We start from the raw sequence: 19,757 nt of genomic DNA, 5'->3' as shown, positions 1-19,757 counted from the left end.
TCATGATAACTAAAGTAAAAATGCTGTATATTCTACTAAAAGTTCAGACTAGGATGGCAAATTTTTTCAGACACAGTTCAGGTAGTTTGTGTGTGAGTGCAAACACTGCTGTGTCCTCAGGGATCTGATATTGACTGGTTTTATGGGAATGGTTCATCCAAGAGCGCAGAGAAAGCTGCCAATCTCTGCTTCATCTGCAAGTCGTGTTGCGCCTGTCCATCCCATGGCCAGCCATTGGAATGAGTTGTGCAGTGGGAATGTTTTGGTCTGTTAAGATGCCTCAGTGCGGAATTGTGTCCCTTGAGGAGAGAAGAGGCAGACTAAACAGCAGGGAATAATAATTAGAATAACTTTTTATGATTTTATATCTTAGGGCAAACTGCCACTGTTGGTTTGTGTCTTGAGCAAGAGCCATAGGGTGTGAGAAATGGCTGTGGAAGGCTGGAGCCTCTGGCATGGATTCTTCCCTTTTCCTCTCACAACAAGAACTGTTAGTCAGTGTACAATAATACTGTTGTTTTCCTTTTTTATCAATTTTCCTTCTTTCTTTAGGAGGCAACAGAGGGAGGAAAAACATTCACTACTGTGCCCCTGTTCTAAACCTCAGAGAAGGTCAAATTAATGTATAAGTTAACAGAATCTGTGATGCTGAGAAGAGCTTATAGATTTTCATCTTCTGTTTGAAAGGCCACTTAAATACATGGTGAACGGTGGAACAGGAGGAATAACTTCTGTTTCTCAAAAGCCTTCAGGGTGCCTGCAGTGTAGTATGTTTGTCATCAAAAAAAGCCAGCAGGCTGAAGAAATAGAAGAAGGATATCTTGAAAATAAAAATCATTAGTCCAACTTAAGTATAGAAAGTATGAAGAGTCCAGAGTACTCTGTATGTATAAAGAGAAAGAGTTGAAATGACTGCTTATAGTCACAGCATACAGAGACCATGAAACTCAAGTTCTCTTTCATACCTTTCAGAAATGGAATCTTTTATCTGCAGAATGGCCAGACCAAGTGGGATGGGAGCAGGAATAACCTTCACTGAAGCAGTGGATGACAGGTGTGGCCTGGCTGAGCAAAGCAGAGGAAATCAAGAGTTCACTTCAGCCAGCCCTGACCATTTCTGTGCTGCTGGAATCTCCTCCCCACCTTTCGTGCGCCTGCACTCAGGAGCTGGGGCAGTGAGCTCCAGCCAGCTGCTGGGAGCAGGGCAAGGGGCCAGAGCAGGGCTTTGTCCTGCTGGTTTGGAAGGCAGCAAGGACAGAGGCAGCTCCTCTTGGCTGCCCAGATCTCATGATTTGCTTTACCTTCTATTCCTTTAGTCCCTTTCCTCCCCTTTCATCCTCACAAGTTCTTTTCTCAGCCATTTCAAAATATTCAGCCAAGATTTACAGCTTCCCTACTGACTCCATTTTGCAGACTTATACCTTTATTTAATAATTGCAATCTGGTTGTCCTATTCTCTTTTTCTTGAGCATCAAAGGAAAACTGATACTCCCCATCCTTCCTTTTTAACTCTGCAATATTCTGCCTTTGCATGTTACAGCCTGCTATGGGGCACTACAGGGCAGTGGCCGCCTGCGTATACAGGATTTTCCTTTTCTCATCTCTGTCCTGAAACCCTTTGTGGTATCTCCCTCGTGGTGCCACAGGTGAGCAGTAGCCATATGCAGACCTCTGATAATTTTATATGCTTGCAAAATATCCATTTCCTTGGGGGGAACCCCAGACCTTGGTACCTGTTACCATGTCTCACCTGGCACCAAGAGTACATTCTGTAGATTTAAATGTTCCACAGTCATCCTTAATTTTAACAGCTTTCTCTCACATTATATCATGAGTAGATATTTTACTTATGCCTCCTGGCTTTCTGTGATATTTACAGAAGGGCTGTGTTGAAGTTGGATCTGTTATTTAATTAAAACATTGCAAAATATCATTTCCATGAGTCAAAAAAACACATCCACATTCAGGAATGTGAGGTTATTTCTGCTATGTTCAAGAATTGGAATAAAAAGAGACAACTGAAAATTACAGCAGCAGTTTTTAAACCTTCCAATGAAATATAAGAACAGAATGACATTTTTAAATTGCTTTACTCTTAGTTTGTCATGCTGAATCCATGCAGTTGCTGACTGGTTTTGATCAGAGACAAAGACAGGATTCTAAATTTTGCAGTTACTTATGTGGTTTACTTTTTTTAACATCAAACACACAAGTTTATAGCTGGAAAAAAGTAGCAATGGGGAAAAAATTTATAACTGTTAAAGTCAGCACAAAACATCAGATGGGGAATTTGGGATTGGCAGTACAGTGCATTTCTGAAACCTGTACCAGTTACTGCATTCCTTCTGTAATCAGTGGTCACAAATATCCTTATGGAAAAAATATAGGAAAATATGAAATACTGCTGGTAAACCTTGAATTATTAAACACAGGTTTTCCTCACATATTTAAAAATATTAACAATACATTGCAAAAAGCATGGGGTACATTGTTAGGTGGGAATAAACCTAAAATTGCAATGGGAGATGTGTGTGGCTGGGATCTATGTACATTTTAAAAAGTTTAATTTTCAAATGTAACTGCATCCTAATTCCAGTGAACAGAATATTAATATTCATTAGTACAACTTTCTGAGGACACTAATTATTGCCACAACTCTTTGTCTCTTGTTAGGTTTCTGCTCAATCCCACAGCATCAGTTTTAATTTGTGGTATTCTTTTCTCACATTATATCTGAAATGCCAGTGACCAGACAGATGGAGTAATTTGTAAAGCCTTTCTTCAGAACTACCTGAAATTTAAGCTTTTACACATTGCCTCTATGTGCATTAGTGAAGAAATGCAGTCTAATCTTTATTAAATCATACCTGCAGCTGCTCCCTGTGGTGCTCCAAAGCAAGGTGCCCACCTACCTTGAATGAACACAGCTTTAAACCCCAGGCCATTGTAAGGAAATACGGAAGATTTCCCCTGTCCTCCTGCCTTTCTGCCAAACAATATCATTTCTTTTTTGGGGTTCAAATGGAGACATTTCCCTGTGTTCTATTTCAGCTATTTGCTGACTCATGTTTTTCCAAAATACTCAACTCAGCACATCCTCTGTTTCTGAAACCCAGCACATCTGTGTGTCTGAAAGAGCTCAGCCTGGGGCTCGGTTCCCTCCTGTGCCACTGTTGAGCATTGTTACTCATCAATAGAACTTGGAGGTTTCCAACTTTTTTTCTGAAATAATTGTGTTTTGCAGCAGTTGTTCAGTTTCCAGCATGAGCCATAAGCCTCCTGTAGGTTTTCATTGATTGTCATTGCTTCTCATACCCAATTCCTTTTCTTCAGAAGGCAGCTACATCCTACAGAGCAAAGGGACAGTGTTCCTCTTAAATAAAGATTGGACTGTAGTGAACAGATAGAAAATTCTGTTTTGAATAACTATATCTGGAAATATGTCATTTATATATAGGAAATACTGAAAAATATTAAATATAGAAAAGTCTGTATTTTAAATATATTAATTACAGAAAATAAGAGTATGTAATTATTCTAGTGGTCTTTCTCTATTTGTTTGCCCTTCTCATCTGGTTTCCATTTTCTTGCTCGTGCTTGGTTGTACTTTCCATTTCCATATAAAACACTATGTACTTCTCTAAAAAGTGAATGCATCTTTTTTTTGAGCTTCTCTTGTGCACTGTTTCCATCTCAGACTGTATCAGAACTGGCGTGTGAAAACTGAGCTTGATCTTACAGATAAAAGTGGTGTTTTGAAATGTCAACAGGGAGATGGGTTTGGGTTCCTGTGACTTGCTGCTGATATCCCTGTTGTTTGGGGCCTCAGATGTTTTCCCCTTGGTTTTAAATTTAAGCAGGAATTAGTAACAGGATGCCTGTCCACTGAGAGACTGTCTCAGGAAGGAGATGTAAACTGAGGACACAAATATTTTGAAGCATTTTAGTCAAAGGATTTGTTGGCAGCAGGGACAAGAAGACACTTTGAGGACAATAACAAAGTTTGCTTGTGGTTTCCTTTTAGATTTAAAAATTAGTTGTCTTGGCCTGTTGATTCATGTTTTTCCCATTACAAACAGTAGCATCAAATGGTTTGTTGGGTGAATTAGTGGACAATGACAAAAATTATTTGTACAGCAGTTCTGCAGCTACCAGTGAGAGTCTGAAGGGGCAGAATGGCAGGATAAATATGTGTGTGTGTGTATGTACAGATATCTAATTTTTTAATTTAACTATTAATACCGTATTGATATTTCTCATTATCACCTTTCTTGAGATTTATAATTGCAGAGTGCACAAAATTCAGAATTGACTGTGCGTTGAAAACGCCCATTAAGTGATTAATTATGTTTGCTTTATGGTCTGATGGGCATTTGTGGCCAAACTTTGGCAACTCCAAACAAGCAGGAGTTGTGTCTACTGACACTCCAGCACAGTTCCCCCTGTGTCATCTTCCAGGAGGGAAATGTTAAAAACAAACAAAAAAGACCTCTGAGCAGGTTATGTTTTTCTGGATGGCTCTGTGTATGGTTTATAAACATGTCTTGTTGATGGAGAACATTGGTGTGGTTTGGTTTTTTCCCAGGATCAGGCAGACTTTGCCAATCATTTTTATTATGATTTCTCTGTTCTTCACATTAAATGCTGTGTGTTCCCTTTCCTTTGAGAACTGGAGGAATCATCAAATGGCTGGAGAACAAATAGAGTTATTTCTGAAACCCTGAGTTTTGTTTTCATAATACAGGATGAGAAGAAGTTTGGGGCTGAGGACAGAGATGAGCTCCCTCGTAATTCCTGTTGTACAACACATCCCATGTGCTAGACAATCCCAGCTTCCCTCTTGGACTGTCCCTGTGGAAATGCTTGCACAGGCTTTGATATCAATGATCCCTGTGGGTCCCTTCCAGCTCTGGATATTGTATTTTTCTATGATTTATTTGCTACTTTTTCTGTATTTCATGGCCTTTGCTTCTATTTTACACAACGTGAATTGTCTAAGGTGGAATAAACTGATTTTGTTTCAGCGAGTTGGGAGGTTTTATAATCCATTCACAGCGAGTACTTGGGGAACTGAATGTTATGGTATTTTTGTCTCATGGGAATTAGCAGGAAAGATCCTGTGAGTTAATAAGGATTGAGCAGTTAGACAATAATTCTGAATTCGTAGGGATATGCTAGAAATCAGAAAAGTGATTTTGGAGTTCTAGGAGCTGTACAGCTACAATTGGAATTATTTTAAGAGGTTTTAGGAGGCACAAATATGTGCAGTCTAGACAGTGCTACTTCTGCACTGGCAGGGGCAGCTGCAAGAAATGCTGGTGCAGGAGCTGGGTCCAAAACAGGGAGGGGGGGAAATAGGAAAAGCCAAAGGTGAAGAATATGCTGGAGGCCTCAGATGTTTGAGCTCAGTGTGCTTGGGAAGAGTCATCCAGAGGTCTTTCTACAGAGGAAAAATGAATATTGAAGTAATCCAGAACTCCATTTTAAATGTTGTAGTGCTTGTCTTTCTTCTCAAGTTTTCCATGGGATTGTCTGGATATCCCTTATAGTTCGTGCTGTGGGACTCAGCCTGGGTTTGGGAATGGAGACTGAGTGTTACAGCCTTGTTTTTTATATGAGCTGAGGGTAACTCCATGTTTCAATTCTGGGAATGGAAATCTTCCTTCTGTCTGTTGCTTTAATTTCCTTTTTCTTGAACTATTCTTACTCGAGAGGGTTGAGGTCTCCTTCCTCAGATCTATCTGTGTGAAAGGCTGGGAAAGGTTGGTGCTCCAGGATCCAGGCTGCAGCAGGCATTATTCCACAGCTTTTGGGACAAATCTCCTGCTTTGTACACAAGGAAAACTTCAAACATTCACCACATTTGCACACAGGAATGTTTGGGTCGCTTTACTACCTTCGAGCTTTAAAAACACAAGAGAACTGAACGGATTGCTTGGGAAACTGAAGAAGGAAAAAGAGAAAGTTTTAATATTAACTACTTTCCTTTCAACTGGGCTTCTAGCAGAACAAAACATATTGTTACCAACAGTTTTGAAATGTTTCTGCAAGGCCAGCAATTGAAATTCAAATTCTGAAATGCCTGAAGTTTGCATTGAGAGTGAATGAAATGCGCTGGCAGCTGCACTGGTATTGTCAGTGAGCGCTCTTTGTGTTGTTGCAGTACCTAAGCAATGAAACAAATATTTATCCACATGCATCACACAACATTCCTGGGCAGTGCAGCTTTGGCCTTTATAAACCAAATAAGGTGGAGCATAAGGAGATGTTTTTGCCTGGCAGCTGCCTGTGATTTCTCCTCCTGGATACACTAAAGAATTCTCCCTGCTGCCCTAAATTCTTTTTTACTCACCAGTACGCAGATATTTCAGTCAAAATCCAATTTGTTGTGAGATTTGGTCAAAAGTGTAACAAAGTTTGCACACATATTTTCAGTGTTCCTTATTTTTGTTTCTGTTTTGGTTTTTTGTGGAGGTTTTGCAGTTTTCTTGTGGAAGTTGTTGAGTAGATCAAAGTTTGAGGATAGTTGACCAATTTTGCACGCCTGTTATTTAGCAGTGGATTGACAACTTTACACTCACACATACAATAATTATAAATTGGTGAATCTCTTCTTGCAGATGTTTGTGTCTTCTCAAGAATATTTCCTGTGTCCCTCTTGTTTGTGCTAAGGATGTGTTTGGAAATCTGAAATGTCGTGTTGTTGACAGCCAGATCTGAAGGACTGTACTTGGGTATGACATGAGAAGAATTCAGTGGGTTCAAAGCTTTCAAGGGCTTTACAGCTGGACCCATTCCTGCTCTTGTTGATAGCAACAGGCACTTCAGCACTGCATGTTAATATTTATTTCACATAAGCAGCTGATAATTGTAAATAACCAGACAAATGAAAGCTACTGTGTGGCAAATTTCTGTGGAGTCTGTCCAAAATGTAATGCTTTGTGGAACCATTAAAAGAGGATGGAGGTCTTGTGGGAAAGATTCCAGTGCATCTGCACTATATGTTTTATAGAAAATATGGGTCTATTAATGCAGGTGTTAAACCTTTTTGTAAAGCTCAGGAAGAATAATAGAAATACTGCAGAGGTATGTGTGAAAGGAGGATTCACATGGACCTAGCTGTGTACGTTAAAGGAAAAATCTGATCTTCTGGAGGCTGGTGGGTGATCATTGTGCACGTTCAGGAGGAGCTGTGCCATGGGCTCTGCTGTTCCTCACTGATACCAAATCCAGGTGGAGCTAAAACTGGAGCACAGCTTTACTGGAGTGCCAGTCCCACGGGAGGTTTTGGGGCTGTTTGGTGCCAGCCCAGCTTCCTCCTGTGTGGCTGGTGTGCAGTGAAGGGCAGGGCAGGGCACGGCTGCTCCTTAGACACCAGCAGGACAGCACAGGCAGATTTTGGCCAGACCCACTTTGCTGTGGGACAGTTTGCTCTAAGTGATAGGCTGACCTCTCAGTCAATTCAGAGAAATGGAAATGGTATTTTGGATGTTCCAGGTGGGTCTATGGACGTACCTCTCTTTACCAGGTAAGATAAATTTGCCCACATAGAAACAAATTACCCTTCAGACCTTCAAGAAAGATTAAAAAACCACAGTAGTAAATGATGAACATAAGCTAAGTACCTTGTCTAAAAACTTTCTTTAATCACACTTCTTAAAAAGTAAATGTCTAACCTTGAGCTAATTTAGATGAACTAGTTGTTCTTCATTGTGTCCTATGGTTTATTTTTTAAATTAATCTGCCTACTTGGGAAAAAACTAACACAGTGTTAGAGCCAAGTAATTAACTTATTTCAGATGCTTTTATTTAGATGATGTTTAAATTGTTCTGTCTGGATGAGCTTGATAATGTAAACTACAAAAGCAAGTTGGGCCACATTTGATAATCAACTTTTGTGTGGTATTTCAAATCCAAGTTGCTTTATGCAATTCTGGATCCTTTTATTGAAACATCAAAAAGGCTTAGAGAGAATCTTGCAGCAACTTTTTTGCAGAAAAAAAATAAAGATCTATGAGGTATCTTGCTTCTATTGTAATGGAAGAAAGCACAAACTTGGCTTAATTTCTCTCCTAAAAATGCCTTTTCTGCAGTCTACTTCCTTCAGATTATTGAAAATTTGGCTCACAATTCTTTCTTCACAAATTGTTGATGCTTCATGCTGCTCTGCAATATGACATCTTTTTTCCTCCCATAATTTTTCATCTCTGTATTGTCCTTGGCTGCTCATTATCTCTTGCTAAATTAGACATCTCTGCTGACTTCCACACGGTGCCGTTCAGAAAGTTTATCCTCAAGAAATATTTAATTATACCTAGCTGCAGAGGGAGGGCAGGGGACTCAAAATACAACAGAAGGAAAAATAATATGTCAGTGAAGCTGTGGAGGAAGAACAGAACTGCTGAGCTCTGCTGGTGTTCTGGGTATTTCCCCCAAAATAAATGTCATGGGGCAGTGTCAGTGCTGTCCCACAACATCCCAAGGAGTTCCTGTGCCCTGGGCTTGGAGCTGGCCCAGGGGGTGGCTCCACAGCCAGCTCAGTGTTAAGACAGTGTATTTTAAAATTTGAATAAAATGCCAAAAAAGCCCAAGAATTTTAAGCTAGAAAAATAATAGGGCTTAAAACATTCATAAACTAGTGGACAATTTTAAAGAGAAATTCTGGGAGAAGATTTGTCTCCTGCCCAGCAAGAAAAAAGTGAAGAAAAAGCATCTGTGCTTTTCAGCCCCTGCGTTCCCTGTTTCAGCCTCTGTGTTCCCTGTTTATTATCTACCCCTTCCTGTTCTTCCTGAGGCTTCGTGTTAATTTAATTCTATTTTTCCTTACAAAAATAAACATCCAGTATGTATTTTAATTTATTCCCAGTCTGCTGTAATTAAGTTGCAGATAAACACATGGTTGCCATATGACAAAGTGATATTGAAAGGAAATGAGACACAGAATTTTGTGTACTCAGGCCTTGGTTATGCTGCATTGGCTCTTCTGTAGACCTACAGCCTAGTTCCAATTAGGAAAAATACAAAAATTATGGAAAATTATTGGTCACATTGTGAGCATAGTGACAAACTGAATCATGTAAACTCTTGGGGAGTCAAGCACGAAAAATAATAATGTTATGGAAATATGGAAGGAGGAAAATAAATGGCAATGGAAATAGAACTGAGGCCAAAGAAGAGAAGCTGTAATCAAGGGAAAAGGAAAGAAAGAACAAAGCAGAGGGATTTCACTGGCAGTGAGCACAGGCCACTGGGTTTGGGGCTGGTGGTCAGTGCTTTCAGGTACGTGTGCAGAGCACTGGCTGCTCTACGAGAGGCTGAATCTTGGCAAAGGGATGATGCCTCAAGTCACAGGTGAGGGCTGATAAAAAGGGCAGGTCTGAAACCAGGTGCGTGCAGAGCACTTTTTATCCAAGTAACCAACCAGCTGTGCCTGAGCCTGGGGGGAACCAGGCACGTCCTGAGCTCGAGAGAGATTCTGGTACATGTTTGCAAAGATTTGCCCTGTTCAGGGTGACATTCCAACTGTTATTTACAGAATCCCAGGATGGCTGGGGTTGGAAGGGACCTTTAAAGATCCTCTCATCCCACTATCCCAGGTGGCTCCAAGCCTCGTCCAACCTGGCCATGGACACTTCCAAGGATCCAGGGGCAGCCACAGCTGCTCTGGGCACCCTGTGCCAGGGGCTCCCCACTCTCAGAGGGAACAGTTCCTTCCCAATACCCCATCTATTCCTGCCCTCTGGCAGTGGGAAGCCTTTCCCTGCTCTCCTGTCACTACTTGCCATTGTCAGACTTTCTTATAGGCCCTCAAATCTGCTCCCAAAATTCTCCCTTCCTCTTCTAAAAAGTGAGACTTGCATGCTGGTTGTGTCCCATGTGATTTTAGTTTTAAAGGCAGAGGACTGAGGCTGGCTGAGCATGGGGGGTGGGCTGGGACTGCCACGGGGACAAAGCCACTTTATCATTTTGGACAAAACCACTTTGACCTTGTGCTCTTCTCGTCCTTGGTTCCTCCGGCGCCGGAGGTTTGGGTGATTGGCATCACAGGGATCACCAGCAGGACTGGTTTGCTTGAGGAGCTTTCCCTCAAGATGGGAAGATGGGAGCTGTATTTATTCTGAGACTTAATTACGAGTGGTGAAGCTTCATAAATCCATTCTGAAAATACAGTGTTTCTATGGGCTGTAATTTAGTTGAAGTGTTCTCTGTTACAGTTCCTTTAGTTGCACAAAGTGAGACACTTCCACTTTCTAAATGTGCCTTTATTGCTTTAGTGAAATTAATTTTAAAAATTACTGGTGTTATGGCTATGTTGGGATTTGAGGTCTTGGTGCTCCCAGCCGTGTGTGATTTCAGTGGGTGATAACGTGGCCTTAGCTCAGCAAACCATACAGAGAAATCACCCAAATCAGAGCCCAAACAGAGCCCCCTGGGCAGGTTTAGAATTGCTGTAGAGGAGCCTGTGGTACCATAACTCTTTATATACATCCTTCTTCCAGAGCAGCAAGTTCAGAATTAGCAGTAAAAGGGAGCTGTTGTTCCAGCTGGGAGCAGTCGTGTGTTTTCTTGCTAAGTGGGACACAATCAAATTTATCTGCTTTTATCTGGCATCTCTCTTGCCAATTTTGCTTTGTATTTGTAGCTACAGCTTTTAATCTGAACACATTTATAACATTTTCCTTAGCAGAGATTTCGTGTGCAGAAAATTGCAGTGCAGCTGCGGAATAATAGAAATAATAGCTGCTACAAGTGTATGCCCTGGGATGGCTCTGTGTGTGTGTAAAATCTGTCATGGGAGCAGAGCAAAGCTGTGCATTCCATCACCACAGTCCCTTTGTGGTTTGAGACTATTCCTGTTTGAGACAAAAGTTCCCATAAGGTTCCCTGCTTGGACTCCTGAAGGAGCTGGAAAAGCGATTTCCGTCTAGGAGTAATAATAGCTTGGACTTTTGGTTTTGATCATAAGCTGACATTTAAAAGTCATCTGAGGAAAGATATTTCTTGATGAAAGTCAGGTTTTGCTTGATGCAGTTGAGGCTGATCCTTCCCATCTGCTATCACGTCCTTGATGGGATCTCCTTCCCTGGCCTCGGGTCTGGTTTACGAGATCCCTCAGGAGCTCCTGACTTTCCCAAGAGACCTTTCAGTGGCTCAGCTCGTTCTGTTACTCCGGTTTTATTGCTCAGCTTTTCTTTTCCTCAAGGAAAATTTGGAAAGTTGCTCAGCAGAGAAGATGAGGTGGTAATGTTGTACCCATAGAATGTTTGGAAGTGGGGATCTGCCCATGCTCGTCCTGTGCCTGGCTGTTCAGTCACCTGCCAGATCCCCACGTTTTTAACTCTGGCATTCAGAACCTGCACTCAGTATTTTCTCTGTGGAATTTGAGGCAGATTGCATGACTGCATTTCCCAGAGTTCATTCCTGGAACTGACAGTGTTTAAGGTTGCTGCTTGATCCTGGGTGTGGTAGCTTTGCTTCCTGCCCCCATGGGTGTTGGTGGAAGGTGGGAATGGCAGCTGGGATCCTCGCACGGATCTGGGCTGGGGCTGCCTCAAACCACTGCCAGGGCTTGGGTTATAGCAAACAGGGATGTAGGTATTTGTGGTTTGGCTTTTTGTGTGTTTTGTGGATAGCTAAAATACGACCTTTCCCACTGAAAAGTTGGATTTTATCCCAAATCCTGTGAATTTCACGCAGGATTGGCTTCTCACAGCATTCAGGCTGGTTGCCAGAACGCCGGCACTGAGGGAAGGCACAGAATGGCCCTCGCTGTGTGCAGAACTCACTGGAGCTCCCTCTCCCAAGTACAGGGAAGCTCTTCTACAGAAAATCATACACTGGGCTTTCCTTGAGTTGGCTCTGGCTTCCATAGAACATAAATACTTCCCCCCGCCCCAAGCTTGGGGGGAACATGTTGGTCACAGCAGCTGCACAGGAACTCCTGAGACAGCCCTGGGAGCATTTCATTTTGTTTTGGCAATTGTAACTTTTATCTGGTTCCTCTGATCTGTTTTCTCTGGTGATTCCCAATGTCTGGGTGTGGGTGGATGAAGTGTGGCTTGGTATGCAGCTATGGGATACTCGGGGTCCCTTGTAAAGGAGGGATGCACGAGCTGAGTTCCAGGTAGAAGCTAATCCTGCATTTCCAGTATCCACACCTGGAACTAAAGGATCCCTGGATCCTCCCAGGCCTCTGACACCAGGCAAGGAGAGGCTCATGATGGACATCAGGCATGGGTTATTGAGAAGGAAAGCCTGGAAAACTTGTTTTGTTATCAGAGAGGCATAATTCCACAGGGAGTAAAGCTGGAAGAGAATCCCTGCTCTGCAGGATGAGTGACCTTTGATCAGCCACACTTCTACCACTGTAACTGCCCTGCTCAGTGTCCTCCCTTCTGTGTCTGTGTTCCCAGGATAGATCATGGTTGTTATCCTCACAGTAAATACAGTACTGGATACTGGGTAGAAATTAAAATGAGCAAATTCCATGTGCTATATGTCATTTGGCATCCTGCACAGCCCCCCTTCAGTTTGTCAGAAATTCCTAAACCAGAGCAAGGTCACATCTGGTAGCAATTTTGCTCTGCCAGATGAGGCGTAATCCCATAAAACCAAACTCATTTTCTCCAGTGCTGCTCGAAGCTGAGCTCTCCTGCTCCTTTTCCATAAAACCTGCTGCTTGAAGTGGGAGCTCTGTGGAATGATTCAGGCTGGGAGACTTTTCACACTTTATAAACTGCAAGGTTTGGAACACAGCTTTGTGTCCAGCACACGAGGCAGCACAGGCAGCACTGCCCTGGAGTCTGTGGCTCCGTTCTGTTTCCTTTTCCAGCAGCAGGTCCCGGCAGGATGCTGTTCCTTGGTGCTGGGTGTCTGTGCATGCCCTCATTCTCTGGGTAACCTGGCAACTGCAGCATCCACACAGAGCTAGGAGTGCTTTTAAAAGAGCTCTAAAGTTCTGAGGCTTTCACGGGACACGTTGAACACACCAGATGGACTAACAAAGTAATGGAGCAACCGTCAACCTTTGCACATTGTAGGAGCTGAAAATAATTCTCAGAAACATGGAATTTTAATAGGAGCCAGTATTTTTATGTTTGATCATGTTGCTGTTGTCCCATGTGTTGCTAACATTGGTTATTTTGGTATTTCATTTCCTTAATTACTCTTTCAAAGTCTTGTGTGGAGCTTGGTGTCCATCTCAAACCAGAGTGTACCAGTGACCTGTCATCACTCACAGAGGCAGGGGGTGACATGATGATGTATTTATTATGTTATTAAATCCAATTAACAAACCTAGTTAAAATAAAATTTTTCTTTCAAGGTTTCCTGGGTTTTACATAAGGATCTCTTAAAAAAAGAAACCAACAGGTCAGAATTTCAGAGAGAGTATTGTTACTCTTAACTTAGTGCAATCCACCATGGCTGGGTAGGAGCCACCTTATCTGCTGTGATTTTTATGAACCAATTGAACTTTTTTGTTCACAGGCCAAGTATCCCGACATCGTGACCCTTCCGGAAGGACTGCTGGGAGATTTTATAATTCTGAGGAACCCCAACATTTCTGGGTAAGCCAATAAATGCATTTCTGTATTTACACAAGTGAGGGATTGCACAGGCAGGGCAGCAGCCTTGTGCTGCAGCTCTGGGCTCCTGTGGCACGAGGTGCAGGGATCCCAGTCCCATCCCAGCAAAGCCCAGTTCCTTGCCATTGCCTTGGTGTCTTGCCATTAAAGAACAGAAAGAAAAGGGCATTTACTGTGCAATGGAAGCAAAGCAGGTGTGACTCTACTTTTCCATTGTTTTAGAAGGAAATTAGTTAGATGAAGGAATTACTACCTACCAGGCACATGGGATTTGTTTGGCCTCTCTATGAGCTCTGTTCCAGTACATTTGGGATTTTCAGCAGGGGAAAAAAAATCCTTAGAGTTAAATGTAAGATGGTGCAACTGTCACTGTCAGGAATTCTGTAAGGGCCATGAAAAGTAACTATTTTGTGACAGGATCAGACCATTCCCTTCTCTTGTTACACCTTGCTTTAACATGCTTTCATTTACATGGAAATAAGGCACAGCTCCCTTCATTATGTTTGTGTGTAGAACTAGCGAACAAACCCTAACAGATGATGCTGCTTCATTCAGCCAAACTGCCCTTTAAAACTAAATGCTTTAACTTGGGGCTGCAGGAATGAATTGTTCTGAAACTATCCCAGATAGGGTAGAACTTGCTCTATTTTACAGTTCTCCCCTAGTGCCAGTTGCCAATCCCATTACCCTCATTCCCTCTCACCCACAGTCATGAAACACAGGAATACAAAAGTCATTTCAGTGGCTTGGTAGAAAACAGACTGGCATAGAAATTTGTTTGCAAAATCCCAGAACAAGCTGTGCACAAATTCCCAAAGGATTTGTAAAAATGAAGTGGCAAAAGGCTGACAAACCGCATTGGAAGGAAATTCTTAAGAGTCATGATGGATTGAACACCACTGAGAAAGGGACCTTTCTCCTCACAGTGACTCACTGTGCAGACCAGCTTTGGATTAGGAAAGCCTTACCTCCAGTTAGGGAGCTGAGGGTTGGAGGGAGCAAAGGGAGCTGTAGAACAGCAGCTCTGCTGTGGGTGGTGTTCTGGCCTCAGCTCCTGCCTCACCATTCCCTTGGGATGGTGCAATGATCCCACCCCACTGTGAAAGCTGGGAATCATGACTGGCCTTGCACAACCAACACTATTCCTGAAGAAGTAATGATGTTGGTCAGCTTTATTTTTTTTAATTAAAAGCAAATTACTGCAGGAATGTAGGCCTTGGACCTGCCATTAGTCTAAAAAGGCCATGAATAGCAGGGCAGCCCTTATTCCAAACCCAGCACATCACCATTCATGCAAACACTTCTGAACAGTTTCCCGTTCTCAGCACCTGAGTGTAGATATGACATGAGGGGTAGAGCCAGGGGACACTCAGTGCTCTCTCCCCTTTGCTTTCCTCTCACTTTTACTGCACTGTGCAAATCTGGATGTAGCCAGAAACTTTCCTTGTCATTGGATTGATGTCTTCCTGCTTCCTGAATCCAGAGATGGTTCATTGCATTATGTGAAGTGAATTTTGTTGCAGAGCACGAGGTTGACCCTCATAACTGCTGCACTTTTGGCTTTGAAGGAACCTCAAAGCCAGCACCTGGTTAAGCTGAACTGCCTTTCCTGTGCACCTGATACAGGTTTGAATTGATGATTGTCTGGAAGATCCATCTCGATGAAGAAGGGACCACTACACCTGTCCTGGACCTGCTGCCCAAAGTACCAGAGCAAGGTAATCTCAGTCACTTCAGGGACTGTTCCTGAACTGCCAGGCCCTGGTTTTGGCCATGGAACTCCAGTTCCCAAAGCCCAGCCACACAAACCTGCCCCAGTTCAGCAGCAGCTACACTTCACCTCCTGTGTAATATCCATGGTTTCACAAACCCTGTCTGCCTGCAGGCCTCCCGCTTTACCCACCTGCTGTCAGCCCTGCTGCAGCTCCTGGAAAATAACCTGCACTGCTCTGTTTCTCCTGCAGTCCTGGAGCAGAGGATGAGGAGTGTGGAGAGCATCCCTGGCCGCTTCCGGAGCGCGCTCCAGCTCTTCGGGATCGAGGCAGCCATCGAGAACCTGATCAAAGTGCTGGGCTCAGAAAAATGAATGCCAGCGTTACTTACACCAGGTAGCAATTTCAAAAGTAGTTTTAATTAAGATATTGTGTTACACAGTCTGTAATTTTATTGAATATAAACATTAAGTTATTTTCCATTTAGAAACCATACTCATAAAACATGCTATCTGTACAATTATGGCACGTTATATATAAATTGTCATGACATGAAAATAAATACAGCCATTTAAATACAAAAATGCCAAATAAAATAGTTACATGTACAGAGTGATTTCATTATAAATTTATCTTTCTGAATCATTAATGTACCAGAGTGGTTTATCTTCTTAACATTTTCTAGATACCTGGAAATTGTTAAAAGATCATGCACTGTCAAAATCAAGTCCATAAAAATCCAATTCATTTCACAGCTCTGTAAAAGTACAGTGATTTTAAAATGACAAAAGAACAGTAAGAGACTCCTAGAACAAAGAGTTAAACAGCTCTCTCATTCAATTAGGGTAGAAGAAGACAATTTGAAGATTTCAAAGACATACAATGCTAAAAAAGCCAAAGGTATGAAGTAACTTTGTTCCACAATGTGTGTTGAGACAGCGTTAAGCTAACCCAGAGGCCCACGACACCCCTGGGACAGGTGAGCCAGTCACCTCCTGCCCCCTGCAGCACTTCCTTTGCATTTCTGACTTCCAGGAGGAAATCCTGGCAACACATTAGCAAAGCATCACCTTTCACACATTCATCCCTGAAGAAATAAAACAGATCAGACAAATGTCTTGCCTCTCCTTTCACATCCATCAGATGTGCCATAAGCCCATCCGGGAATTCTCAGTGTTTCCAGGAGTTCCTGCTCTGCACTAGCACTGCACCCCAACCAAACTGATGTGACTGAAAGTGAGGTACTTCTCAGGTGGGGAGTAACAGTTCCTGGAGCCAGGAGCCCAAACCCACCAGCTCTGGGCTCTCCTGTGGCAGGAAGAGCCCTCCTTTCCAAGGCCAGAGCTGCTGGAGCCCCCGGCAGCACAACCGCGCACTCCAGCAGTGGGAAAGAGGTGAAGCCTGAACTAAAGCAACAGTATGTTTCTAATCCCATAAATGTAATAATCCACTATTTAATCACTGAAATGGTCTCCCACTGTTCTGGTAGGTTAGGAAAAACTGAGCCTGGTTTCTGCCAGACTCTGAGCAACACCAAGGATTGGGTTTTGATGAATGGCAGCTCTATCTTGTTAGATAAGGCAGGCTCATTTCAAGTTTGGAATCCAGTACACAGGCAAAATTCCTTCCTACTTCTCCACTGACATGGAACTGGTTGAGTCAGTTTTGTGTAACCTTCAGTTCATCTTTAGCTCCCTCCTCCTTGCCTGAAAATGAAACTGTTTGCTCAGCACAGACACTGCTGTTTGCATATGAAATGTGTGTAAAGTTACAGCATAAAAACTTCCCAGCTGTGCAGGGTCCTTCCTTCCTCCTCTTTCTAATAGCTGGAGGGTTTCTGGATTTATGAGGGGCTCTCCTCCTCCAGGTTTTCTTTGGGAAGAAGGGGTTGTTCCTGCTGTCAGCTGTCATCTCATTGCACTGTTGCAGTCTCACATGTCAGGCCTGCCCCAGAAGGGCTCCTGGCACTGGGTGCCAGCACTGCCAGCTCAGGTCTCTGGCACAGGGACAGTGGTGGCTCTGTGTTTCACATTTCTTCCTTCAGTTGTGCCAAGGTACAGGGGGTCCTCTTTTTGAATTTCAGGTAAAGTGGAACAATTCAAAGGTTACACTGAGGTCCCAATATAAACCTATTTTTACACCCTGAGCACCATTACTGGTAGGCACAGGCTGTATCCAGGTAAGAGCTGTTCACTGGGGCTGAAGGAGTAGCTCTGCACCATTCAGGGGGTGTAAGCCTTGAGGGAAACAGAGCTGCAGATTTTATCATTGCTCCCTCAGGTTTGGACATACCCTTCAGGTCCAGCTCAGGATCTTCCCCAAGGATGGCTTTGCTGCAGCACCTCCCCAGCCTTCAGCTGCACAAAGCACTGCTCCTCTGCAGCACTGGCACAAGACTGACCCACTGCAGCTGCAGGGAAGAAAATGGGGTTCTGTCACCTTTTTCCTGTGTCATTTACAGCAGAAGAGCCTGAAAGCAGCTGCTCATGCTATGCAGTGTGTGGGGCATCAGTGTAATAATGCCAATGTTTGACACAATCTGAAAGACCTGAAATGACCTGTAAAACTCAGAACATATTCTTCTTATAGCTCAGTTTAAATCAGGCAAGAGCAAGCTGTGGTTTCACCTCCAATAGCAGCATATAGTGTACAGAGACAATAAAAACCAGTATGGCAGGTGAGTTAAGCCCAACTATCATGTAAAACTCAAGGTTGTTTACCTTAACCCTTTGCACTTTGTTTCAGAAGCTTTAGGTAGATACAAGGTGATCACACAATTTCTGGAGGCAGCCTGGTGTTCCTAGTCCATGCATTAGTACTTAAATGTTCTGCAGCGCCAGGGCAGTTCCACAGAGCAGCCACTGCATGGTTGAATTTCCAGTGGATTAATGCTAAAGTGTTGTACAGGATTTGCCAGAGCATTCCCTCCTTTAGTAGGGATGAGGGAGACTCAAAGCACAGGGTCCAAGGTAATTCTCTTGTTAGTAATTAGGCTTTCTATGTTAGTGCAATACTTCAGGAAACCTTTAATTCTGTGCTCTTTCAATTCTAAGGAAGTAGACTTTTCAAATTAATGTGATCTGTCCTCTAGTTCCAAGGTATGGCACATTACCTGTTCTGTCACATTAAATACATTCATTAAGGTTATCTAGCAAACATGTGGCTTAGTGCTATCCCAGGTCTCTGAGAAGGCATTACCCATTAGAAATCATTTCATAAAGCAAAAACATTCACAGCTGAAAAATGCACTGAACACAAAAAGGAAAAAAAATCACCATAACTGTATTCCAATATTCTTTCACTTTCTCATGTGTTTGAATAAAAATAACCTTAAGGGAATGGTTACACTTTATGGAGAACTAATGTGCAGTCTTCATTCTCCTTGAAGAGGCTGGACATAACTGGGTCCTCTTTGGCCTGTACATTTTTCAGGTAATAGTTGACTATTTCACCATCGAGTTTGTATTGGTGGGGGATGCTTTCATAGGGCTTCAGGTCCAGGTCCAGCACAGAAACAGAGAAGGTGAATCTGGATTTGGATGTCAGTACCACAGGTCTTTGCTCAGAGCTGGAAAATAAAACCACATTGCACATGTGAGTCACTGAAACCAGCATTTGTAATTTATGTGTCCCTTTGCAGAAGCGATTCTAATGTTTATCTTAGAACTTCTGTGGGAGCCCAAGAAAATAAACTGCAGCTAATGTAGCACTTAGGAAACTGTAGCTCCAGCTTTACCAGTCCTGATGGGACCTTGCTGGCACCTCTTCTTTTCATTTTCCTTTCAGTTTCCACACAGCTGAAGGCAAACATTACTCTCATTTACTGTATTTAGTAAATCTAAGTTGTTTCTAGGTGGTGCATAAAAAAGCAACAGCCTTATTAACAGCAAAAGCAGAAAAGGGATTGCAACTCCTATTTAGGCTCAAGGTAATAAAACATTTAGTACACTGTCCAAGCATGCTAAGGGATGGAGGAGTGCTGAAGTCAGCCATTGCACAAGTCATGTCCATCACTAACACTTCACTGGAAAACTGCAGGACAAATGCAGAAAACAGCATTCTCTAAAAATAAAAGGGCTCTGGTGAAGCAAAGCCCCCTGCAGAAGAACAGATTAGCACTGCTGACACAAACCAAAAGGGATAATATTGTGGCAAAGCCTCCTGCCTGACAGCCAAAGCTGTCACCTCTTGATTGTTGCCTTGGTTTTATTCTAACTGGGCCATTAAAGGCAACTCAGCTTGAAAAATTTCTCCCATGAGAACACCAAGGCAGAAAAACTGTACCTAGTTAAAACCATCCAGAGCTACTATGAACAGTCAATTCAAAGTTTAAGAAGGGAATAAATGTAAAACTTTGATCCTTTTGATCAACTTAAAACTCTTTAGAAAGAGACATTGGTCATAAATGTCTTAAATCACAACTATACTAAAATGCTCACAGCCAAATATTTGGACACAC

At 42.7% G+C, this 19,757-nt stretch overlaps 2 protein-coding genes across 2 annotated transcripts in view; one reads left to right on the top strand and one right to left on the bottom strand.

The window, feature by feature from the left end:
• Window positions 1-15,908, top strand: part of LOC121349408 (centromere protein P) — a 111,715-nt gene extending 95,807 nt beyond the window's left edge. The window contains exons 7-9 of the mRNA XM_041459773.1: window positions 13,489-13,568; window positions 15,213-15,304; window positions 15,551-15,908. Of these exons, the coding sequence (XP_041315707.1) occupies window positions 13,489-13,568; window positions 15,213-15,304; window positions 15,551-15,672 (294 nt within the window). The 3' untranslated portion in view covers window positions 15,673-15,908. The remainder of the gene's footprint in view (window positions 1-13,488; window positions 13,569-15,212; window positions 15,305-15,550) is intronic.
• Window positions 15,698-19,757, bottom strand: part of IPPK (inositol-pentakisphosphate 2-kinase) — a 29,941-nt gene continuing 25,881 nt past the window's right edge. Inside the window, exon 13 of the mRNA XM_041459718.1 lies at window positions 15,698-18,866. Coding sequence (XP_041315652.1) covers window positions 18,641-18,866 — 226 coding nt within the window. The 3' untranslated portion in view covers window positions 15,698-18,640. The remainder of the gene's footprint in view (window positions 18,867-19,757) is intronic.

Source organism: Pyrgilauda ruficollis, unplaced genomic scaffold (genome assembly GCF_017590135.1).
Source record: "Pyrgilauda ruficollis isolate IOZ18807 unplaced genomic scaffold, ASM1759013v1 scaffold10, whole genome shotgun sequence".
NCBI classification, from domain to species: domain Eukaryota; kingdom Metazoa; phylum Chordata; class Aves; order Passeriformes; family Passeridae; genus Pyrgilauda; species Pyrgilauda ruficollis.
The sequence above is the reverse complement of the archived record's forward strand: the minus strand, read 5'-3'. Positions and strand labels throughout refer to the sequence as shown.